We start from the raw sequence: 23571 nt of genomic DNA, 5'->3' as shown, positions 1-23571 counted from the left end.
AAATTTAAAAAAAAAAAAGTTATTCCTCTTCCCTCAACCACTGAGCCACCCAGGCATCTCAAAGTTATTCCTCTTCGAACATTCTTTTATTCCAGTAACTTTTTTTTTAAATGAGAAAGTAAAAAAAAAAATAATAATTTCTAGAAATTCAAACTATAAAAACTATACCAAATTGATGATTGGCATAAACACAAAAACTAAACTAAAGTATTTTGACTACAAATACCTTACTGAACTATATCCTGAGGGGGGGGGGGGAACAAACCTTAAACTGTTGGTGGTCTTACTATAATAATACTGATATCATTACCAAAACTGTCACATATAAATAGATTAAGTTATTCCATGAATGTCATTAGGAACTAAGATTTTCTACATAAAAGCGATATAAGTTTCAACACAGGGACGCCTGGGTGGCTCAGCAGTTGAGCGCCTGCCTTTGGCTCAAGGTGTGATCCTGGATTCCCAGGTTCAAGTCCCACATCAGGCTCCTTGCATGCAGCCTGCTTCTCTGTCTGCCTGTGTCTCTGCCTCTCTCTCATGAATAAATAAAATCTAAAAAAAAAAAAATATATATAGTTTCAACATAAAAACTCTTAAATAGGGATCCCTGGGTGGCGCAGCGGTTTGGCGCCTGCCTTTGGCCCAGGGCGCGATCCTGGAGACCCGGGATCGAATCCCACGTCAGGCTCCCGGTGCATGGAGCCTGCTTCTCCCTCTGCCTGTGTCTCTGCCTCTCTCGCTCTCTCTGTATGACTATCGTAAATAAAAAATAAAATAAAAAAAAAAACCCTCTTAAATAGGGCAGCCCAGGTGGTTCAGCAGTTTAGCGCTGCCTTCAGGCCAGGGCCTGATCCTGAAGACCAAGGATCAAGCCCTGCTTGGGGCTCCCTGCATGGAGCCTGCTTCTCCCTCTGCCTGTGTCTCTGCCTCTGTGAATGTGTGTGTCTCTCTAATAAATAAATAAAATAAATAAATAAAATCTTAAAAAAAAAACCCTTAAATACGAACTGGAAAAATCAGTATGATTTTCTTTTTCTAAAAAATACATATATCTTAACTATCCAATGAAAAGGCCTAAGCATTGACAACCCAGTAGCCATGAGTACCATGACTAGTATATAGATTATGGTATCTAAATACTATTTTCATTAAAAGGAACCAAGACTCACAGAAGAAATGGCTGACTCTAGGCTGTGATAAAAAGTGTTAAATGAGCTGGGGCCAAGGAAGTTATCAAAGATTACCAGGATCATACAAAAGATCACAGAAGCCAATCTGAAAAGGCTTCCACTGGACAACAATGAGGCAATCTGAGCAACAATAAGAACAAAAAATGAGTGCAATGTACTAAACTACAACAAAGATAAACTCATAAAAAAATAAGTCCCCATTGATCATCTTTGGAGATTAGATTACCAATAAGATACCCACTCATTACCTGAAAATTGACAAAGAATTCCGTATTTTTCCTATCTTTCCATATGAACTGTATTTTAGCACAGTCAGTAGGAGAATTCGATCTAATAAACTCAACAATCATCAACAGAAACTAAAATCAGTAGGTGAAAGGTTGATGGGGAACTTTGTAACACATGGATCAGGATGACTATACCAAAATCCAGTGGTTAATTTTGCCATCACTAAAATAAGTGATACAATAGGTAATCAATAAAAAGCTGGGGTGGGGAGTCTGATGTAACTACCAGTCTCTAAAAAATACAGGTAATAGAAAAACATGTTAAAGGATACCACAAGGACGCACAGAGCCAATAAACGTTAACAGGCTACTATTACTTATTGAGAGATCTGAAATCTGGTAATCACATGCTTATTTAGATCCTAACTTCAAAAAAAAAATGAAATTAAGTAACATTAAAGAATTACTGCCAATTGTACTAGGCATGATAATGCTATTGTGGTTACTTTTTTTTTTTTAAGATTTTATTTGAGAGAGAGAAGGAGAGCAAACACAAAACAGTGCAAGCACCAGTGAGGACAGAGGCAGAGGTAGAAGGAGAAGGAGGCTCCCCACTGAGCAGGGAGCCCAACTCAGAACTTGATCCCAGGACCCTGAGAAATCAGATGCCCAGGTGGTTACTTTTTAAAAAGCCTTTATCTCAGGGTGCCTGGGTGGCTCAGTCCGTTAAGCACCCAGCTCTTGGTTTCAGCTCAGGTCATTATCTCATGGTTGTAGGACTGAGCCCTGGGTAGGGCTCTACACTCAGAGCAGAGTCTGCTTCAGAGACTCTCTCCCTATCCTCCTTCCTGCTCATTCACACACATTCTCTCTCTCTCAAATAAATAATATCTTTAAAAATAAATAAAAATAAAAAGGCTTTATCTCTTATACAAAAGCATGAAAAAAAATACCTGGAGTGCTTCAAAGTATTCCAATAACAACAATAACAAAAATGGGAGACAGATAAAAACCAAAATGGCAAAGTATTAGTAACTGTTAAAGCTGGATGAGTATACTGGGCAGGGAGGGCATTCATTGTACTATATATTCTCTCCCTTATGAATATTTGAAATTTTTCATAATAAAAAAGTTAATGTTTAATTGCAATACAAGGGAGGATAACCAATCCCCAAACAAGTAAACCTCAAGGGACCATGTGTCCACATGCAGCAAGTGAAGGTGGGTGGTTAGAAGTGTTCTGGCAAAACTTATATATTCCGGTTACCATTCAATCACGCATCTACCCACAATCAGAGCTCATTCATCTGGCTATGGCTGAGCATTAATCCATTTACCCAAGCAGAAACAATCCAGGATTTACCCATCTGATTTAAACTTTATTTAGAATTTCACTCCCCAACAGTAATAAAAAACACACAGATCACAAATATGTAACGACAGTGAACTATGCCATGATGGGAAATATTTTCTATAAATTAACTTCTGATAAGTAGCATCAACACACAGTTCTACTTTAGGGATCATTTAATTAAAAAAGACTCATGGTTGAGAAAATTTTTTTAAAAAGCAAAAATTCAGTAACAGTAGATATTTTGTTTGGGAAGGAGATTATTAATATTCTTAATACCTAAATCTATTTTTTACCAATCTGCCAATCTTTTAGGGTAAGTCACCAGAGTGCTGTATTTCCATTTCTTGAGAAAAATCTTGTGTTAAGGTAAACATAAAAACAACAGGATATTTTGTACATCATTTTGCAAATTAGAAATCTGGTTACAATTTTCACTTCCAGATACCAAATTCCAGAGGTGTAAGATTTATAAAATAATGCAGAATATAAAGTTGGTTCATCTATAAAACAGAAATGTATCAAAACTCCTATGGGATTTTTTGTTTATGTCTCTAATGTCAAGTTATACTACACAAGAATTTAAGAAAATGCAGTTGGTCCACAGACCTAGCCAACAAGCCCCTAGCCACTTAAAAATATTCCAGTAATCACAAAGAGATGTGAAGTACCATCAAAAGCTCACTATAAGAGGTCAAATCTTATTCTCTATGACAGAAAAATATTACAAACTGACAAGGTAGATGCACCCCTCATGGAAACAACCAAGGGTAAAATGATAGGACTAGGACTTGAAATTAACAACACTAGCCAGTATCTTTTTATTTTTTTAAATATGTTCTATGCCCAACATGGGGTTTGAACTCATGACCATGAGATCAAGAGTCACATGCTCTACCAACTGAGCCAGCCAGGTACCTCAACAACAGCTAATATCATAAAGAAGAGTCAAAGTAGGCAGTTGGTTTTCATATCTACATCTATACTGATGAGAGCACTGAAAACCAAAATGGACACTTGTAAATACCGTAACTAGTATGATGAAAAAGATGTAAGAATGCCTGGGCAGCTCAGTCCATTGTGCATCGGACTCTTGGTTCTGGCTCAGGGTCCTGTGATCAAGACCCACTCAGGCTCCACACTCAGCAGAGTCTGCTTGCCCCTCCCCCTCCGTTCCCCTTCCCCCCTGCTCACTTGGTTCACTCTAATAAATAAAATCTTAAATAAAATCTTGAAAGAAAGAAAGAAAAGAAAGAAAAAAAGAAAGAAAGAAGAAAAGAGAAAAGAAAAGAGAAAAGGAAAAGGAAAAGAAAAAAAGAAACGAAACCTACATAGTTTAGCGTAAGTTTTCCACTCTAGGGCCTTTCTAGTGCCTACCAACCAAAAGGCATGCCCCTATCCCTTTACTCCTCCCATTATGTGTTTTCAAAACACAAGATGGAGAGGCATTTTAGTATAAAAGGTTAAAGCAAAACCCTGAAAGTCAGTCAACCTGGATTTGAATATCAACTGCAGTACTTTTTAACACTTAAGAAAATAGTGGCCAGAGAGTTTATCTATAAAACTGAAATAGTAGTACTATATTTACTTCAAAGAGAGGATCAAAGGAGAATATCTATTTAAAATCCTCCATATAGCGCCTGGCACATAGTACTCAATATATGGGAACTGTAAGCAATATGAATTACATATTTGTAAGATTCTTTCACTAGCAAGTCTTTACTCATAATGTATAAAAATATGAATCACTATGAAATACCTAAAACACTTAGTAAGATATTGTGTATCGATTATACCTCAATTTTAAAAAGTCTCCACTTCCAGAAAATAAGCATAAATAGTGAGGACTTTGCTCATTTTTATATCCCCAGGTCTTGGCACTAAAAAGGTGCACATTAAAAAATTTTGAACAGGGACACCTGGGTGGCTCAGCAGTTGAACATCTGCCTTCAGCTCAGGGTGTGGTCCCGCGGTTCCGGGATCGAGTCCCACATTGGGCTCCCTAAATGGAACCTGCTTCTCCCTCTGTCTATGTCTCTGCCTCTCTCTCTCTGTCACTCATGAATAAATAAAATATTTAAAAAGAAATTTTTTTTGAACAAATGAGTACAGAAGTAGAGGTAGAAGATGAAAGGTAGAGAGAGATTGAAGAAAATGGTAAAAATACAGAGTAGCTGCAGAAGGAAAAGGGAGTTAACACTTATCTGTAGTCTTTTGGCCAGCGCCAATTGGCTAAGTATGTTACATATCCACAAGTACAGAAATTGAGACTAGAGTTTGCAAACTTTTATAGCAATTTGACCTTGATCAGTAATCAGTGGTCTCATAGTTTTTTAAGCTTTTTATTTTGAAATAATTACAGATTGACAGGAAGTTGCAAAAACAGTACAAAGAGTCTCTGTACACCTCACCCAGCCCCTTCCGCTGGTGACATCTCATGTAGCTGGAGTCCAATATCAAAACCAGGAAATTCACATTGGTACATTACTATTAACCAGACTAGACCTAATTCATTTTTCACCATTCTTCTCAACCTGCATTCATATTCATTTATGTGTGCATGTAGTTCTAGGCAAAATTATTCCATACACAGATTCACATAACTACTACCACTATGAATATATGTAACTGTTTAACCAGTGGTATTGGATTCTGAATGTCTAGTTTTTCACTTCATTTTTCTAGGACTTAATTTTTAGTGTATGTTTAAAATATATCAATCCATGACAGATAAGCAGGTAGTTTCAAAAGAACTAGAAGAGGGATCCCTGGGTGGCTCCGTGGTTGAGTGTCTGCCTTTGGCCCAGGGTGTGATCCTGGAGTCTGGGATTGAGTTCCACATCAGGCTGCCTGCATGGAGCCTGGTTCTCCCTCTGCCTCTGTCTCTGTCTGTCTCTCTGTGTGTGTCTCTCATGAATAAATAAAATATTTTTTAAAAAAGGAACTAGAAGTTCAAATTTGCTTTCTCCTATTTGGAACCCCTTATTTCCTAAATAACTGATAACTGGATTTATTTTTCTCCTGTTGGATAGTAGAAAATCCAAAATGGAAACATATAAAGTCCCCACTTTTTATATATTGGGGTTTTACTGCTATCTAACATAGTTCAGATATTCTTCACTTCTCAATCTTTTACTCTAATTGGTCTGTTGGATACAAGGTAAACAAAAGCCAGGATCTCACCTTAAAACAATTCCTCCAAAAGAATGCAACATATAGGAAACAGACATTATGAACTAAAAAAAAAAAAAAAAAAAAAAAAAAGAAGAAGAAGAAAGGTCTCCAGACGCTTCACAATGCTCATCCAAAATCTTCCTTTTGGATTTTTTTACCTTCCCAGATTCCTGAAAATACACTAGAATCATTTCCTATCTAGAGCTTAGAGAAATATTTCAGTACGTTTAGACCACCAGTCCTTCATTAAGATACTTTCCTTCAGCTCCCAGCATACACTTTCTACACTCTCTTATTTGTGACAGTATGATTAGGACCCTGTAAACTACTTTTTCCTTTGGCACAAATAGCATGTGCTAGCCAGAAGACTAAAAGGCTGGAAGACTAAGAGGGAATCTGTTCCTTCCTGTTGGTCGCAGTTCCTACACATACTGATCCACCAATACATTTCACCCTGGTGATTCCAGTTTCCACCTCCCCCCCACCCCGCAATCCCAGACCAGTCTGACTGCAACCCCTCAGACACCAGCACCAGTTGTCAGATACCCCTTCCTCAGAGGTCTCAGCTCCAGAGGGCCTCTACTCTAAGGTCCTGGGTTGTGGGAACCACATCCTCTTCCCTTTTTCCTCCAGCCCTAGGATGGGCAGCTACTTCCTGCCTTTCCGTTGCTGTTACCTTCAGCATCCCCTTTTCATTTTCTTAATTCTCCAGGAGCCCTTTCAACCCATTGTTTACATTTAATTTTACCTTCTGATAGAGGAAAAACAGCCTGAAAGCTTAAGCTCCTTTCTTAAAAGTTAATAAAATAGAAGTAATTATTCTAATGTAACTGTGAGATTCACCAAATGCCAGACTGGGGTACAGTGAGCTTCTTACCAAGAAACTCTAAAAAGCATGAAACTAGGATGCGCCATGCCTTCCTGAAAATTTAACACATTTTAAAACTGTACATAAGCAATCTTGGAAATTAGACAATATATTTTTCATCAGTGCCCTGGGAAAAGCACAGGCAAATTTCTTTTCTATAAAGAGCCACAAAATAAATATTTCAGGCTTCCAGGCCATGCAGTCTCTGTTAGAACTACTCAACACCAATGTTTTTGTGTGAAAGCAGCCATATACAATAAATATGTCTGTGCTCCAGTAACTATCTACAGACACAAAAACTTCAATGTCATATCATTTTCACGTCACAAAATACTATTCTTTCCATTTTTTTAACCATTTAAAGGATATAAAATCATACTTAATTCACAGGCTATTCTAAAACATCCAAGCACGCTGGGTCTGACCCATTGGCTAGTTTGCCAACCACCACCCTACACGATACCTATTACAAAAATCAAAGTATGTTATTCATTGATAGGCTCAAAAAAAGTTCAGTTTAAACCTAGGTTTAAACCATAACCAACCTGAAAACTTCAATGAGACAAAACAATGTTACACTCTTCAAACTTTCTTTTGATGAAGACAAAAAAAATTAGGAAATTTACTAACCAGGAAATTTCAAAGTATGAACTAGGCTCAATTTAAGCATTCATCAATCTTTTACATCTTCTTTCTACTTCTATAATACTATAAAAATAAGCATTAGTTTTTATTTTTGTTTGGTTTGTGTTCCAATAAAACTTCACTTATGAGTAGTGAAATTTCAATTTCATATAATTTTCATGTCATGAAGTACTCTTCTTCTGATTTTATCCCCCACCATTAAAAAATGTAAAAACCACTCTTAGCTCATAGGTACAAACAGGTGGTCAGTCAGATTTGGCCTGTAGGCCATAGTTAACCAACCCATTTTATTTGTTTATTTTTTACTATTCATCTCCAAGACTTAAGCATTGTTGCTGGTTGTTGTTTTCTGAGACAGGAGCTTGAGGAAGAAGTAGGGGAAGAATCTTAAGCAGGTTCCATGCCCAGTGCAAGCCAGACACAGGGCTCAATTCCGATGACCCTGAGATCATGACCTGAATCAAAATCGAGTCTTATGCTTAAGCAACTGAGCCACCCAGGCACCCTCAAACATTGGTTTTTAAATTAACATTGAGGGGATCCCTGGGTGGCTCAGCGGTTTGGCACCTGCCTTTGGCCCAGGGCACGATCCTGGAGTCCCGGGATTGAATCCCCCACGTCAGGCTCCAGGCATGGAGCCTGCTTTGCTTCTCCCTCCTCCTGTGTCTCTCTGCCTCTCTCTTTCTCTATCATAAATAAATAAGTAAATAAATCTTAAAAAAAAAACTTAAAATAAAACAAAAAATAAATTAACATTGAGTAATATAAATTTCCGAATCAGAGAATCATTAAGTTAGGGTCTTGATGTTCAACTTAGAACAAGTTAGAGCAATAATGATCTCATTTCCCAAACAATTCAAATAGGAAAAATATCTACAGACATCCAAGCAAGTTAGGTACAAGTTTATTTCAAAGTAACCATGATTACATAGCCTTTCCTATTAATCTACAACTACTTTGATTCCCTAGTATCAGTATGGAGGAGTGATGTCTCTGGCATCTTATGCTCTCACACATTATGTTCATTATTACTTGTGAGCTCTTCCATTTGTCCAAAATCCAGGATTAGAACCCTTGAACTACAACTACTTCATCATGTGGACAGAACATGAACCGGTAAGACAGAAGGAACACAAGCAGCAATGCAATTTTATGCAGGACATGAATTAAGGCAAAAATAAACATTAGCCCTCCTAACAAAAGGCAAGTTATCTACCTATGTACCTCTCCTGGTTTTCCTTAATATATGGAATGACAACAAACCAAGGCTGGAGTCTCATATGGGATTAAAAATTCCTAGAAGTTCATTTCCAATGAAGATTTCAGACTATTTAAGGTATCTGGCCAAAGGAGCAGAACTGGATGCTCCACACATCCAGGGTAGCTTTTGCTGCAATGATGTTCAGCCATCTAATCCTCTAGCATACATATATGCAAAGTCAGAGAAAAGAGTTTTCTCTGCATCCTCCAAATTAAACTATTGTAAGCAACTCAAAACTAATCCAGAAATCCCTAGGAAAACAAGTTAACTCAGAATACAGGAATCGAGTTGATTATAAATGGCAGGTATCATGTTATTCCTTAGTATCATTAAAAAGTTAGTCCTGGGCCACTCGAGTGGCTCAGTTGGTTAAGTGCCTGCCTCTTGATTTCAGCTCAGGTCATGATCTCAGGGTCATGAAATAGAGCTCCTCCTTGGGCTCCATGCTGGGCATGGGGCCTACTTGAGATTCTCTTCCTCTGCCCCACCCCCACCCCATTTTTTTTTTTTTAAAGGTAGTCTTTCACAAATTGGGTACTCAAAAGACCCTTGGCTCAAGTTGTGGTACTGTCACTAAACTAGCTAGTAAGCATAGCTTGAACTTCTCTGGGTCTTCTTTTCCTCCCTTATTCATAAAATCAGAGGCACTATCTTCCATTCCCTATAAATCACAGCCATGGTAAACCATGGTAATGATTGAGAGGAAAGAAAGTGGGAAGCCACAGGAATGAAAAGTCATTAGGTAAGGTAATAGGCCTTCCTCCATGAAATACGTCTTATGCTGCTCAGCAATTCACACTGGAGCAAATACAGTGGAATCTAACTGGAAATGGACATAGGGACAGTTTTCCCTATGTACCCTACCCTTCAGTGTGGCCCTTGAGTATCCTCCATCCACCCTTTCTGCCTAACTCCCATTCTTTTAGGCTAAGTATACATCCTCCGGGCAGCCCTCCCTGACTCCCCACCCCTCTACTCCACCAGTCTGGGTTAAGTGCCCCTGCTATAGCTCCCTGTACTTACTTCTGTATCCTTATCAAAAGGTAGGAATTCAACAAATGTTAATTGATTAGTCAAAAGTTCAATTCAGCTAGTTTTTCTTAACATCAGGTTTAAAAGTTTTGATTATGAAAAAAAAACTTTGAATATAACTTTATAATTGCTTCATAGAGTTTAAGGTTTAGCATGTAAGTTTTTTTAAGTTTCCTAGGTATAAAAAGCATCAGCTACCTAGAGAACAAAAGCCTCAATTTTAGAATATCAAGTTTTCTACCATTTTTCAGTGTCACAGCTTTATGGTATACCTCCAAACATCCCTTGATTTACTACTGCATCTGTATTTGCCTTTCTTCCTTTTGGCCCTTAATATCCATAAAGAGATAAATGAAGCTACTGATTGAAGGATCTGAACAGAAAGACAATTAACAAGGGTGAACGGGTATAATTTAAAGAGGATTCTGGAAAAAAACACAAATACAAAGCAACTAAAAACTGGTCTAGCACAAAATACTTCCTACCTTAAGAAGCACTCATGTTCTCTCTCAGACCACCATCATGAGGTCTCCAATTTTCATCAGTTTGTCTCCAGAAGGACCAACAGAAGAAGCATAAAAACTTTTCTCAGCACCAATCACATTCATTAGCCCAATTCATATCACTCAATTCTCTCTCTATCCTAATGTAATATTTAAGAATCTCTTATGATAGATGCCAATAATTATTAATGCTGCTACTCACTATCAAAAAATCAAAATGACAGTTAAGAAGGATCAAGTCAACTTAAACATTTCTTAAGCACGTACTACTATGTACCCAACTGCTAGTGACTGGGATTCCTCCATCTAAAAGAATAAGGCTCTATAAAATATCCATCATGTTCCTTGGATTTGCTAGTACATGGGACAAAATCCCTTAGGTCCTAGCAATAGATAGAACCAAACAAGTTTAAATGGTGCAAGATGATGATGGATAAATGCTCAGACAGACAGGGTCCAAGGAAATGGTTAGCCATTCTTCAATACTTCATATTAGTAACCACCTAAGGGATCTTAGAAGTTGGAGAATTATAAAAATGCACATGCATGCAAATATATCTTATAAAATAATAATGTGGAAAAATAGTAATGATGGAAATAAAAGTTTTAAGCAACAGGTACATTTCACAAAAGCACAGAGGTTAACAAATTTTACAGCTATCATATGCACAGACAAAAAAAAAAAATGTCCTATCACAGCCAGGTTCCAACTCCTGTCCCAATTTTTTATCCTCTAACACTATCTTTATCTTCTCTAATAAATAAGAAAAGTAGTCAAAGAAAGATAGATGGACATCAAGTATTTCTTGGTAGTTTGTCTCTCTAATGACAAACAACATTATAAATGGGGAGAACGATTTTATATTTAACTACCATTGTTTCAATGTGTTGATATTCAGTTATTAACATTACTTTCTTAGACAAATTGCTATCAATATGCCAGAAAGACTATATTTTTTCATGATTCCGGCAACTGGTTTTTATTTCTTAATGGACGTGGTAAATTTAACCTAAAGAGTGTACCTGCTAAGGTTGTCTTGGTGAAAACTTCAGTAGTACATATTCACCTATTTCTAACAAAACGAATTTTGTTGAGGTACAATAAAACATCTCTCTACAGTTAATTTTTAGCACAGAAGCAGTACCATAAGGCAGCGCTTCTCTCTCTGTCTGTGTCTCTCTGTCTCTCATAAGCAAATAAATAAAATCTTAAAAAAAAAAAAAAAGCAGGGGATCCCTGGGTGGCGCAGTGGTTTGGCGCCTGCCTTTGGCCCAGGGCGCGATCCTGGAGACCCGGGATCAAGTCCCACATCGGGCTTCCGTTGCATGGAGCCTGCTTCTCCCTCTGCCTTTGTCTCTGCCTCTCTCTCTCTCTCTCTCTCTCTCTGTGACTATCATAAATAAATTAAAAAAATTTTTAAAAAAAGCAGTACCATAAAACGTGTAGCTTGTGTTTTAGAGTTGATACAGATCTAAAATTGATAAAATAATGGAAGAGAAAAAAAAAATAATGGAAGAGGTAGATCTTTAACCAAGTAAGTTTAGAAAATCTGTGTGTGCTCCAGGATCAGAATAAATGGACTTCCATAAAAAGGGTCTGCAGGGACGCCTGGGTGGCTCAGCAGTTGGGCGCCTGCCTTCGGCCCAGGGCGTGATCCTGGAGTCCCGGGATCGAGTCCCACATCGGGCTCCCTGCATGGAGCCTGCTTCTTTCTCTGCCTGTGTCTCTGCCTCTCTCTCTCTCTCTCTCTCATGAATAAATAAAATCTTTAAAAAAAAAGGGGGGGGGCCTGCAGCCAAATATGTAATTTATGAAAAACAATGTTAGCTCTACTTTACATTCACACAAAATTCATAAAAATTTTAAGCTTGACATCATCTGCCTACTACAGTAGACAGTATGTAATTAATAACTATTCACTAAGAGGCCAAATATCAAAGACTCAAAGTACAAGTTACTCCATGAGCTAATCATGAAGCAAATATTGGTGATTACTATACAATCAACCCTCCCCAAAGAGAAGATTTAAATGCATATGGCAGGAAGTGGGCAGCAGAAAGAGCTACTGTCAGAAACCACCACTTGCTCCAGGATCTTGCAAGCCCATAAGCAATGCTCCCAGTATGCAGACCTCCCAGCAGCCTGCCAACATGATCACACTCCTATCAACTCCCACACCATCCCAAGGATATTTTCACTTGTGAGATGTTAGCATCTGACAGAAAAAGCACTCTAAAATAAAAAGCATCTATAAGAATTTAGACCAACTTTAAACTTCCAGCTCAATGACCAATATATTCACTTAGCTGGAAAAGACACTGAAGTAACCACAAGTTTGATTTAAAAAACCCAAAACTATCAAATTAAAATACATTATACTTGAGGGGTGGTGCCTGGGTGGCTTAGTCGGTTGGATATCTGCCTTCAGCTCAGGTCATGACCCCAGGGTCCTGAAATGGAGTCCAGCACTGGGCTCTGTGCCCGGTAGGGAGCCTGCTTTTCCCTCTCCTTCTGCTCCTGTTGTCTCTTGGTATTTCTGTCATTATCTCTCTCAAGTAATAAATAAAACCTTTAAAAAAAATACATTACACTTGAATTCCAAACCTAAAAGACTCAAATACAACAATTTTACTAGCATATAATAACCAAAAGTTACATGAGGTAAACTGCTTCCCATCTGAATTCATGAAAGTAAACTTCCAAATATAGATCTTATTATGAAAAACAACAAACCTATTGAATTTTCACTTGGCCAGCTTGTTGGCCAGCGTCAAACCAAGTATTTTCAAAAAAACTATACTTAAACGCCTTGAGTTTTCTTTTCAAAATAACTAAGCAACTAATCAAAGTAGGGCAGGAATAAAAACTACTTAATCCAGGGTGCCTGACTGGCTCAGTCAATGGAGCATGTGATTGAGTCTTGATCTCTGGGTTGTAAGTTCAAGTCCCATGTTGGGTGTAGAAATTACTTAAAATCTTAAAAAAAAAAAAAAAAAAACTACTTAATCCACCAGACAGGACAAACAGAAATAGATACATATACAATATATTTTTAAAAGGAAAAAAAGTAGAGGAGTCAAAGTCCAAACAAAATCGTGAAAACACAATCATAAATTACCAAATATACTCACCCTGTGTGGAAACATATTTATAAAGAGACACCTTCCACCCAGCACATGTTCTAAGGTCTGTTTATTTTTTTTTAATTTTTATTTATTTATGATAGTCACACACAGAGAGGGAGAGAGAGGCAGAGACACAGGCGGAGGGAGAAGCAGGCTCCATGCACCGGGAGCCTGACATGGGATTCGATCCTGGGTCTCCAGGATGGCGCCCTGGGCCAAAGGCAGGCGCTGAACCGCTGCGCCACCCAGGGATCCCCTAAGGTCTGTTTAAACTGTTTAATATGACAACCAGACACCTTAAGAAAATAAAGCAACTCAATAGTGTCTGTTAAAAAAGATGAGTACCTCATATAATATATATATATATATATGCAAATATGCAGAGAACACAATTTATAGAAAAAAGGTAGAATGATATATGTAGTATGACTCCACTTATATAAAAATAAAAAAGGAAAAGTTCTGGAAGGTCTACACTAAATTGTTAGTAGTAGTTACCCTCTTGGATGTGGGATTTAGAGAGGTAGAGCAGGGAAAAGATGTTAAGGGTGGATTACTTTTAATTCTATAAATATCTGCATTATCTTACCCTTCTGCAATAAGCATTTGTTTTGGTAATTAAAAAAAGAAACCATTTAAAACATACTACCAGACACTTATTATTCTTAAAATATCACAATTGTGGTAAATCCAAAGACAATAGTAAAGTAATGATCCAACACTTGAATTTAAAGCTCTATCCTCAGGGACTAAAGAGGTCTAAGAGACATCACAATTAAATGCAACGTGTAATCCTAGACTAAAAAAAGGACATTTTTGAGACAACTGGCAAAACTTAAATATGCCAGTCTAAGAGTTAACAGTACCGTTACAAATGTTAAATTGCCTGAATTTGATTATTATACGTTGGTTATCCAAGAGAATGCCTTCTCTTAGGTAATACTATGAAATATTTAGGGGTAAAGGGGTAAAGTTGATGTCTGCAACTTGATTCAGTCAAAAATAAAAGATGTATTTTTTTTTATATAGAAAGATAAACCAAATGTGACAAAATTTCAAGTAAGTGGTTAATGTGGATAAATAGTATGTGGACATTCTATTATACTATTCTTGCAAATTCTCAGCAAGTTATTTTTTCAAAATAAAATGCCTCCCCTGCCCCTACTCTGGCTCCCCACCCCTGGCTCTCTCAAAGGAAGGAAGGAGTCTAAACCTAATGTTTGGTGACTCCAGATGTAATGGTTCAGTTTCTAATATGAATGGTCTCTCAGGGCCTTACAATAGCTCTTAGTGCATTACAAAATAAGGTACTCTACAGTACTCTGGAAAAATTAGCAGAAATTAAGCTGGATGCTGGTCACCTTTTGATTCTGTAACCTAGGCTAGTCATCCTTTACCATCTCGCATATGACTATTCTAGCTTCTCTGCAAAAACTGACAATACTCACAGAATACCATCAATTATCAAGTCAAGAAAAATTATAAATCTGTCAAAGAGTACATTATAATACATTTCAATTTTTTAAAAAAGGAATAGATTAAATCAATTAGTACAGTAAAAAGTGGCAGAAAAGATTTGGGAATACCAAAGTTCCACTGAGGAAACTAAGTAGGTATGACTAATAGATAATCTTACATATAAAAGTATGTATTGGCAGTTTAAAGGTTTCTTAGTAAAACACAACGTATCAACAGTTGCTTGATACCTTTCTAAAGACATAATGTGTCAGTAGATGAATGCTCCGCCTGAAATCTAGAAAAGAGCAAAGAGAAATATGAATACTGGAAAGGTATACTCTCTCTTAAGTACTAGGATAGTCCGTTATGCTTTCTAGTCAGGAAACCCTCCCTGCAGTATTTTTCTCTTAGTTGGCTTCATATGGCATCTCTATTCCCACTGTAAGGTGAATTATGAGAATTTTATGAGAACTCGACTAACATCACTGCTTTATATTTTATTAAAATATGTACAAATATTTTTTTCCCAGTCAATAAACTTTATTTTGGCCAAATTCACTGCCTTTCCTATCATGGTGCCTTGTACTCTTCTAACTGTGGCTTTCCAACCAATACTAATAACAAAAGAGCTAACACGGTCCTAATTCTTAAATCCTCATAAAACTCTTTGCAGAAAATACTATTATGATCCCCACTTTATAAATAATGACACAAAAGCACATCCTAATTACAAAACCTGCTCAGGTTCATAAAGCTATTAAGTAAAAAAGAGGTGAGATTCTAAACCCTAGCTACAGAGCCCAGGATTTAACTTTTTTGTGTGCGTGTGTGCTTTGGACAAAAAATTTTTGACATTCTGATGAAGCCTGTGGATTTCTTCTCAGCTTAATATTTTTAAATGCATAAAATACAAAGATTACAAATGAGACCAATTATATTGAGGACAAAAATACCAAATGTGTGATACAGTAATACATATGCTTAACAATGTGGTGGTAGATCTCTTCTGTACTATAATTTTGATGTAATGATACACATAAATAATATTTTGAGATATCTACAAGCACAGCATATTATAAAAAATATTTGACTTGGACTAATAGTAAAATCACAATTACTGTTAGTAGTACTATAGTTTGCTATTTACATTGGTAATTAAAAGAAATGCTAACTTACAATTAGAGAATAGTGAAGAAGTTATTTTCCCCTCTAAGTTTATGGATACCATCCATGTTAAGACCCCTACACTGCACACTATAATAAAAGCCTCTTAATACTGTAATTTAAAGGGACCACTCCCAAGTCCTTATCTCTTTCTACACAGGCTCCCTTGGTGATCTCTTCCAGTGATGTGGTTCTAATACTAAGATGATGACCACAAAATATATCTCTAGTCCAGACCTTTCCCCTGAACTCCAGAGGATTGAATTAGATATCAATTTAACCTGAATGTCTAACAAGCATCTCAAATTTAACCATGTCTAAAACTGAACTCCTAATCTATTTCTCAAACTTGCTCTTGTCACAGTCATACCTACTACCTTGGTTGATGGCAACTCCACGTTTCTAATTACTCAGACAAAAAACCCTGGACTTCTCCTTGGCTCCTCTTACATGGCAATTTGACCTATCAACAAATCATATTGGTTTATTCTTCAGTGTATATCCAGAATCCAATCATTTCTCACCATTTCCTGGTTACCACCTTTACAAGTCACCAGCAACTCTCTCCCAGATTGTTAATTTCCTTTTAAGTCTCCCTGCTTCTGTCCTCCCCTGCAAAGAAGGTGATCCTTCTGAAGCTAAAAGAGTATCATGTCATTCCTCTGTTGAAAACTCTGAGCAAGGTCCTTATAATGACTCTACAAAGCACTGTGAAATCTGCACCCCATCCCTACCCCTACCCAAGTTACTATTTATTGCTCTTTTTTGTTCATTCCATTTTAGCCATAACAGGCAGAATTCACTAGGTCTGCCTCGGCACCTTGGAACTATTCCCTCTACTTGGAAAGCTTTCACCTCAGATATTAAAAAGGCTAACTCCCTCCCCTTTAAGTCTTTATATCTATCTGTAAGTCTAAATATCATTCTCAGAAAGGTTCACTCAGTCTATTTTAAATTGTCACATCATCCCCAGAAATTCTGGATCCCCCTTACCTTGCTCCATTTTTCAAAGCACGTACCTTTGAACATTCTATATTATTCATTACTACCCATTACTAGGAGTAGTACCCTGAAGGGCAAATTTTGTTTATTTTGTACACCACTTACCTCTAGTGCAACTATGTTTGCCACAAAATAGACGTGCATATGTTCAAAGAACAGCACTTTTATGGCTGTTAAGTACTTCTCTCATTAGAAGAGTTCCTTAAAGACTTTAACTGGATCTAATTTGCAGTGTCCTCAACACCTGGCCCCAATAGCAGACACCTAATGCACAGATACTCAGGTGATTACAGCTATTTTCACCTGAAACACAATCCTATATGCCACAGGAAAAAAGCCAGGTCTCACAGCTGTGACTCATTAAAAGAGTGAGTACAAGACAAACAGAACATCAGGTTCAAACTGTTACTTCAATCAAACTGAATTTATGTTTCGTGCCTCAATTTCTTCATGTGTCTGAGAACCATTCCAAAGTACCTAAAGTCTAAAAGGGCACTTGGTCATTCCTTCCCCCAGTCTCGTCGCCCTCTCAAGCCCACCTAATCTTTTTAAGCTTCACTTAAAAGCCTACCTCTTAAGTTTTCCCTGATGACTCCAGCTAGAAGCATTTATATATGCTACCTTCTGTGCCAAGTGCTTTTCACCCATTCTCATTCAATCCTCCCCCAAAGCCCTATGAGGTTGCTACCGTCACAATCCCTATTTCCAAGATGTTTGGAAAACCCAGGCTTAGAGAGATGAAGAAGACATTTGTCCAAGGTTCAACTAGTGTTCAAACCTTGGGATGTCTGACTCTGAAATCCAAGTTCTTTAAATCCGGGATCCCTGGGTGGCGCAGCGGTTTGGCGCCTGCCTTTGGCCCAGGGCCCGATCCTGGAGACCTGGGATCGAATCCCACATCAGGCTCCTGGTGCATGGGGCCTGCTTCTCCCTCTGGCTGTGTCTCTGCCTCTCTCTCTCTCTCTCTGTGTGTGTGTGTGTGACTATCATAAATAAAAAATTTAAAAAAAAAAACAAAAGTTCTTTAAATCCTACACTGACTGCTTTTCCTTCTCCAGTAGTATAATGACTAGCATCTACATAGTACCTCAGAGTGTCTCCTGTCACTTCATTTCTCTTGGCTTCAGTTTCTGCATTGAAAAACTGGTGTTGTCCAGGATGCTAAATTCCTTCTAGTTCTTATATTATCAGAAAATATTTCATAATTCTATACTCCATGCAGGTTAACATACACACAACACACACACACACATACTTTGGAACTTAGTCACTTAGAAATGCAAAGCAAAAAAAAAAAAAGCAAAAAAAAAAAAAAAGAAATGCAAAGCAGTGGTGACAGAAAAGCAGTAGAAATAACTTCAAGACCTTGTGTAAAAAAAAAAAAAAAAAAAAGACCTTGTGTAAAACAACAAGCATTCTTAATTCCTTCCCACTCCGTCCCATCAAAGATGCACTTCTGGGTCCATTTTCCCACAATATGAAAAATTATGTTTTCCCCAAGAAGTGTGATCCTTAAAGCTCTGGACTTCACCACACAACCTGGTAAAAAGAACCGTATGCAAGCACTTAGTCCAGCCAGGGGGCTAGCTTGTTATTTTGTACAGGACAACTGTTCAGTGTTCATTGGATCAGGATACAGAATTGTCTGAGGCTCTCCAAGTCCCTCACCAAAACCCTACACAACATGAGCTTTCTAACTGCACTGATGATTATGCAGTAAATCAAAACAATCTAATCAAGGTAATGTAAACTTAAAAGCAAAGAACCTATGAAAGGATAAAGCCATGTTGAGAGAACTTACATCAAAAATAAGAGTCAGGTTTTGTCTACAAAGGTAGAATAATTATTTCTCTTTGTGTGCGGAAACAACCATCAATACCCCAACGGAATCCTTCTGTCTTGCAACTGAATCTAATAACTATCAAAAAAGATCCAGATATTTCTGGACCAAGTTGAAAAGCTTTGCCAAAGGGCTTAAAAAAAAAAAAAAAGAGCAATAGCAGAGCTAAGGTAAAATGTATCAAAAGAGCAAATCCTTGGAATCATTCTGCTCATAAAAAGTGACAGTTTCATCTGAAATCCCTACCAACCGTTAAGTTTGAAATGAGTTGTGTATTCGTAGGTCTAGACTTCAACCAACACCAGCAAATGGAGTTTCAGAATAGCTTTTTAAAACAATAGTCTTGTGAGGGCATAGGGAAAGAAGTGAATCCAGGCTCTGGAGTGGAAGCTCTCGGAGGTAGCAGATACAGTAGCAGATACAGCTCTCTCCACAGAAATGTTTTAAAAAAAAAAAAAAAAAAAAGAAAAGAAAAGAAAAGAAAAGAAAAGAAAAGAAAAGAAAAGAAAAGAAAAGAAAAGAAAGAAAGAAAGAAAGAAAGAAAGAAAGAAAGAAAGAAATGTCCAAGGCTGAAAAAAATACTACCGGGAAAAACTCTATTTCACTTTTCTAGAATGCTGTCTCTTTAGAGAATCCTCAAACGATCCTTGATTTTTAAGTAAGTCTTTATGAGAAGTAGAAAGTCATCCATTTAGGGTAAAAGGTTCCTGTTACCAAGGAAGTAGTGTCCGAAAGTGTGCAAATCCCACAATCTGGAAGAGAACGTCTGCCCCTCCGAAGGCTTTCATTTTCAGGCGTTAAAACAAACCCGGTGTCACCTCAACATCGGGGCCACACAAACCTCGCCACCATTACAAAACCGAAGTGCCAAAGGTGCAGAATCTGAAGCCGGAAGCACTACGAGGCCAGGATCGAGTTCCAGGAGAAAAGAAAAAAGAAAAAAGAAAATCAAACCCGAGAGTGCAGCGCGGACCCAACGCGGCCCCGGGCTGAGGGAGGCACGCTAGGCCCTTCCGGTCCGAGCCGCCGTCGCCGGGAAGCCGGGCGACAGGCCGGGCGACGGGCCGGGCTTCCACCCGAGCCCGGGGATTCGCGGCCTACCCTCGCCGGCGCCGTCTCGCTAACTCCGACACCAGCAGCTCCTCCGCTTCGGCCCCTTCGCCTGCGGCGCGGGCTCCGCGGGCCGCCGGGAGCCGGAGGAGCTGGCCGAGCTTCGGGCCGGCCGGGTCGGTGCGGACGCGGCGGCGGCGGCGGCCGTGGCCGCCCCTCCCCCACCGGCCCGGCCCAACCGCCGCTGCGACGCGAGCGGCCGCGCCAACGCCGGGCCCAACCGCCGACCGGCCGCGGCCGCGGCCCCAGCGAAGCGGCGGCGGCGGCGCGGGCCTGCTCCTCACGCCGCCCGCGCGAGTCCACCGCGGGCCCGTTACTCCTCGCGCCGGCCCGCGCCGCCGCCCGTCAGGACGCGCCACCCTCGGGGCTCCGGGCTCGGGCCGAGGGCGGACGCGGGGGGCCGCGGAGCAGATACTTACTCAGGGGTCGGGTGCTCGGGGTCGTAGAAATCCCCCATTTTCGGAGGTGGCTGCGGCGGCAGCTGCTTCATCGGGAGCGGCTGGAGGCGGCGACGCGAGCCCCCTCCCCGCGGCAGGGCGACGCGCGCGGGAGGGGAGGGGAGGGGAGGGGAGGGGAGGAGGCCGCTGGTCCGACCGCGGCGGCGGCGGCGGCGGCGGCGGCGGCGGCAGGGGCGGCCCGCGTCGCTCGCTCGCTCGCTCGCTGGTTCCCTCCCTCCCTCCCTCCCTCCCTCCGGCGCCCGCCCGCCCGCCGCTCTCTCCCCCACACACTCACACGGGGAGCGACGCGCACCCCGCCAGCCCCTCCGCCGCACAGGCCCGGCCCCTTAAAGGGACACGCACGGGCCGCGCGTCCGCCACCAGTCGGTGCTCCCGCAGCTGCGGGGCGACCCCAGGCGGGGGCGAGTCGGCTGGCCCTGGTCCGCCCGCCGCCTCCCGGAACAATGAGCGCGGGACCCGGAGCCGCGGCGCCGCCGGGACCCCTCCGTCGGGCCCACCCGGGCGGCCGGGGGCCGTGGGCAGGCGACGTCGGGGAGCGGCCCGAGCCCGCGGGGACTCTACCCTCCCGGCGGGCAGCGGCGTCCCGGGCCGCGGAGCTCGGAGGTGCCGCGGCCGCCCTCTTTATTTCGACTCCTGCTGGCTCTCCCCCCTCGGCAGGTACGGAGACGGAGCCCGGCCGGGGAGCCGCCGGGACGCCCCCTCCTCCCCCGCCTCCCTCTGGGTCTAGTGCCCCCGCCTCCCCGCCCCCCCCCCCCCCCCCCCCCCCCGGCTGCCAGGCGCCGGCCTTCCGCGGGGTTCCTAAGGCCTGGGAGCAGACGACCTTGTCGGAAGGCTGTGAATCCCTCTCCTGCGAAAATGAGGTGAGAGTAAATAGGACAACCCGAAAGGGCTACGGTTTTTAGTTATCTTTGGAAGGAGAAACAAGAATGCCTAAGGCCTTTTTGCTAAACGCTCAGGACGTTTAAGGTGTTTATAGCAGTTGATCGTTTCGAGACTGGGAGTCCACAGGATCAGCTTGGGGACGGAGGTGGGGGGTGGGTGGGGTGGGGTGTCACTATAATTTTAAAGAGGATTTTACCAGCCAACAGTGGCATATTAGTCTGTGTTGCGGACTGGATGTTTGTGTGCCTCCCACCCACCCGGTTTAGGTTAAAAATCCTTACCTCCCGGGTATTAGAAGGTAGGGCCTTAGGGTGATTAAGTCATGAGGGTGGAGCCCTCCTGAATGGGATTAGTGCCCTTATAAAAGAGACCCCTTTGAGGAAGAGACCTAGAGAAAAGGGCGGGCTACGCTCCAGAAGGGCTCTCCCACCAGATCTCAGTCTTGCCTGCACCCTGCTCTTGGATTTCCAGCCTCCAGAACTGTCAGAAATAAATTTCAGTTGTTTATAGCCACCCAGTCTACATGGTATTCTGTTACAGCAGCCTAAACCAAGACAGTATGTGTCCTGATTACTGAAATGTGATCTAAGTGAGCAGACGTCCTTTACTAGCTATTTTTTATATCCTGTAAGTGTATATGTGTGTGTGTGCATGCACATATGCCTCCGCCTGCAGTGTCTATTAGCATTTTATCATAATTGTTTCTCATTTGGGGATTTTTTTTGGGGGGGGGATTTTTTTTCTGTTGCCTTTAGGCATAGAATCTAGGTACAGGGCCCATCTGATTCCCTAGGTTCAAGTCCCCCTTGATGGCTTCTTTACGGACCATAAATGTTACATAATTTCTCTGTGCTTTTTTTCTCATTGTAAGATGAGGATATTAATGTGGATGGGACCTCTCACTGTTGTAAGGATTAAAAGAGAGAATATCTGTAAAGCTCTAAACTTTGACTAAATGTCAGCAGTTAATCAGACATTTTAGAGCAGTGGTTAAGAGCTGTCTCTACTAGCCCTTCCACTTTCTAGTATGTGACACTGGGCATGGTTACTTTTCATGAAATGAAAGTTGGAAGATTGAATACTACTAAATGCCCTCATTCGTTATTGTACTGGGGTTTCTTTTTTTTTTAATTTTTATTTATTTATGATAGTCACAGAGAGAGAGAGGCAGAGACACAGGCAGAGGGAGAAGCAGGCTCCATGCACCGGGAGCCCGATGTGGGATTCGATCCCGGATCTCCAGGATCGCGCCCTGGGCCAAAGGCAGGCGCCAAACCGCTGCGCCACCCAGGGATCCCTGTACTGGGGTTTCTTGTGCACATATTTTAAAGTCAAAGAGAATGCATCCTCCAAACATATTCTTGGGCCTGGCCTCTTGAGCAAAGCTGTGGAATAATTTGGTCTTTAGCATTATTGGATATTGGCTGTCTCCTACTTTGTTACATAAGCTTCCTGCAAATGTGCATGAAGTCAAAAAGTCTTGAGGTGAAACATAAGAGGCATTCATTCCTACCTAGAGTGCCGAAAACCATAAAAACCTTCATAATTGCTCCTGCCATTACTGCTTCCTGTTGACCCACACCACCCCATTTCATGGGACCCCAGAGTAGCCTTTAGTGACTTTGAAACAAAGTTGATTCGGGCATCTCTTGCCTTAGGGGAGATAAAAGGCCAAAAGCTGGAGAGTTGATCTCTTGAGCACAATCTCCAAACTACTCTTTGTAAAAAGTTTTAAGGTAATATATTGGCAAGACAGTTTCTAGAACTGACATACACAAAAGCAATACAATCAATAGTGAGATACTCTAAAGTGCCACTGGATGGTATCTTTTTTTTTTTCTTTTTTCTAATGTACCCAGGCCAAGGCTCTGCTACCTCATACAGGAACCTGGCAAAAGCTCTAGGAGAGAGGGAAATGATCATTCATCCTTGAACCCAAACCTGGAGATGAATGGGGAAGCCACTCCTACCCACTTACTCTTGCCTCTTCCCATTCCACTCCTCCCTAACCAAATCTCTTCCCCACATGAGGATTATCAGAGGACTGGCTGTACTCCTCAAGACATGCCAATTTGTTTTTTTGTTTTGTTTTGTTTGTTTGTTTAAGATTATTTATTTATTCATGAGAGAGAGAGAGGCAGAGACACAGGCAGAGGGAGAAGCTGGCTCCATGCAGGGAGCCTGACATGGGGCTCGATCCCTGGTCTCTAGGATCACGCCCCGGGCTGTAGGCAGCACTAAACCGCTGCACCACCTGGGCTGCCCAAGACATGCCAA

At 40.8% G+C, this 23571-nt stretch overlaps 1 protein-coding gene and 1 non-coding gene across 4 annotated transcripts in view; both read right to left on the bottom strand.

Moving 5' to 3' along the window:
* The window catches only part of SETD2 (SET domain containing 2, histone lysine methyltransferase), a 126977-nt gene extending 106426 nt beyond the window's left edge, over nucleotides 1-20551 (bottom strand). For all 3 annotated transcript variants that reach the window (XR_008666857.1, XM_055343496.1, XM_055343495.1), the window contains exon 1: nucleotides 20374-20551. Coding sequence is in view for 2 of the 3 variants with exons in the window: in XM_055343496.1 (XP_055199471.1) it covers nucleotides 20374-20444 (71 nt within the window). In the remaining variant the exon portion in view is untranslated. The remainder of the gene's footprint in view (nucleotides 1-20373) is intronic.
* On the bottom strand, nucleotides 3615-3687 carry TRNAK-CUU (transfer RNA lysine (anticodon CUU)). Its single transcript has one exon. It is a non-coding gene; the product is annotated as a tRNA-Lys (tRNA).
* Nucleotides 20552-23571: the final 3020 nt, after the last annotated feature.

The sequence above is a fragment of the Nyctereutes procyonoides genome, unplaced genomic scaffold (assembly GCF_905146905.1).
Source record: "Nyctereutes procyonoides isolate TBG_1078 unplaced genomic scaffold, NYPRO_anot_genome, whole genome shotgun sequence".
NCBI classification, from domain to species: Eukaryota; Metazoa; Chordata; class Mammalia; order Carnivora; family Canidae; genus Nyctereutes; species Nyctereutes procyonoides.
The sequence above is the reverse complement of the archived record's forward strand: the minus strand, read 5'-3'. Positions and strand labels throughout refer to the sequence as shown.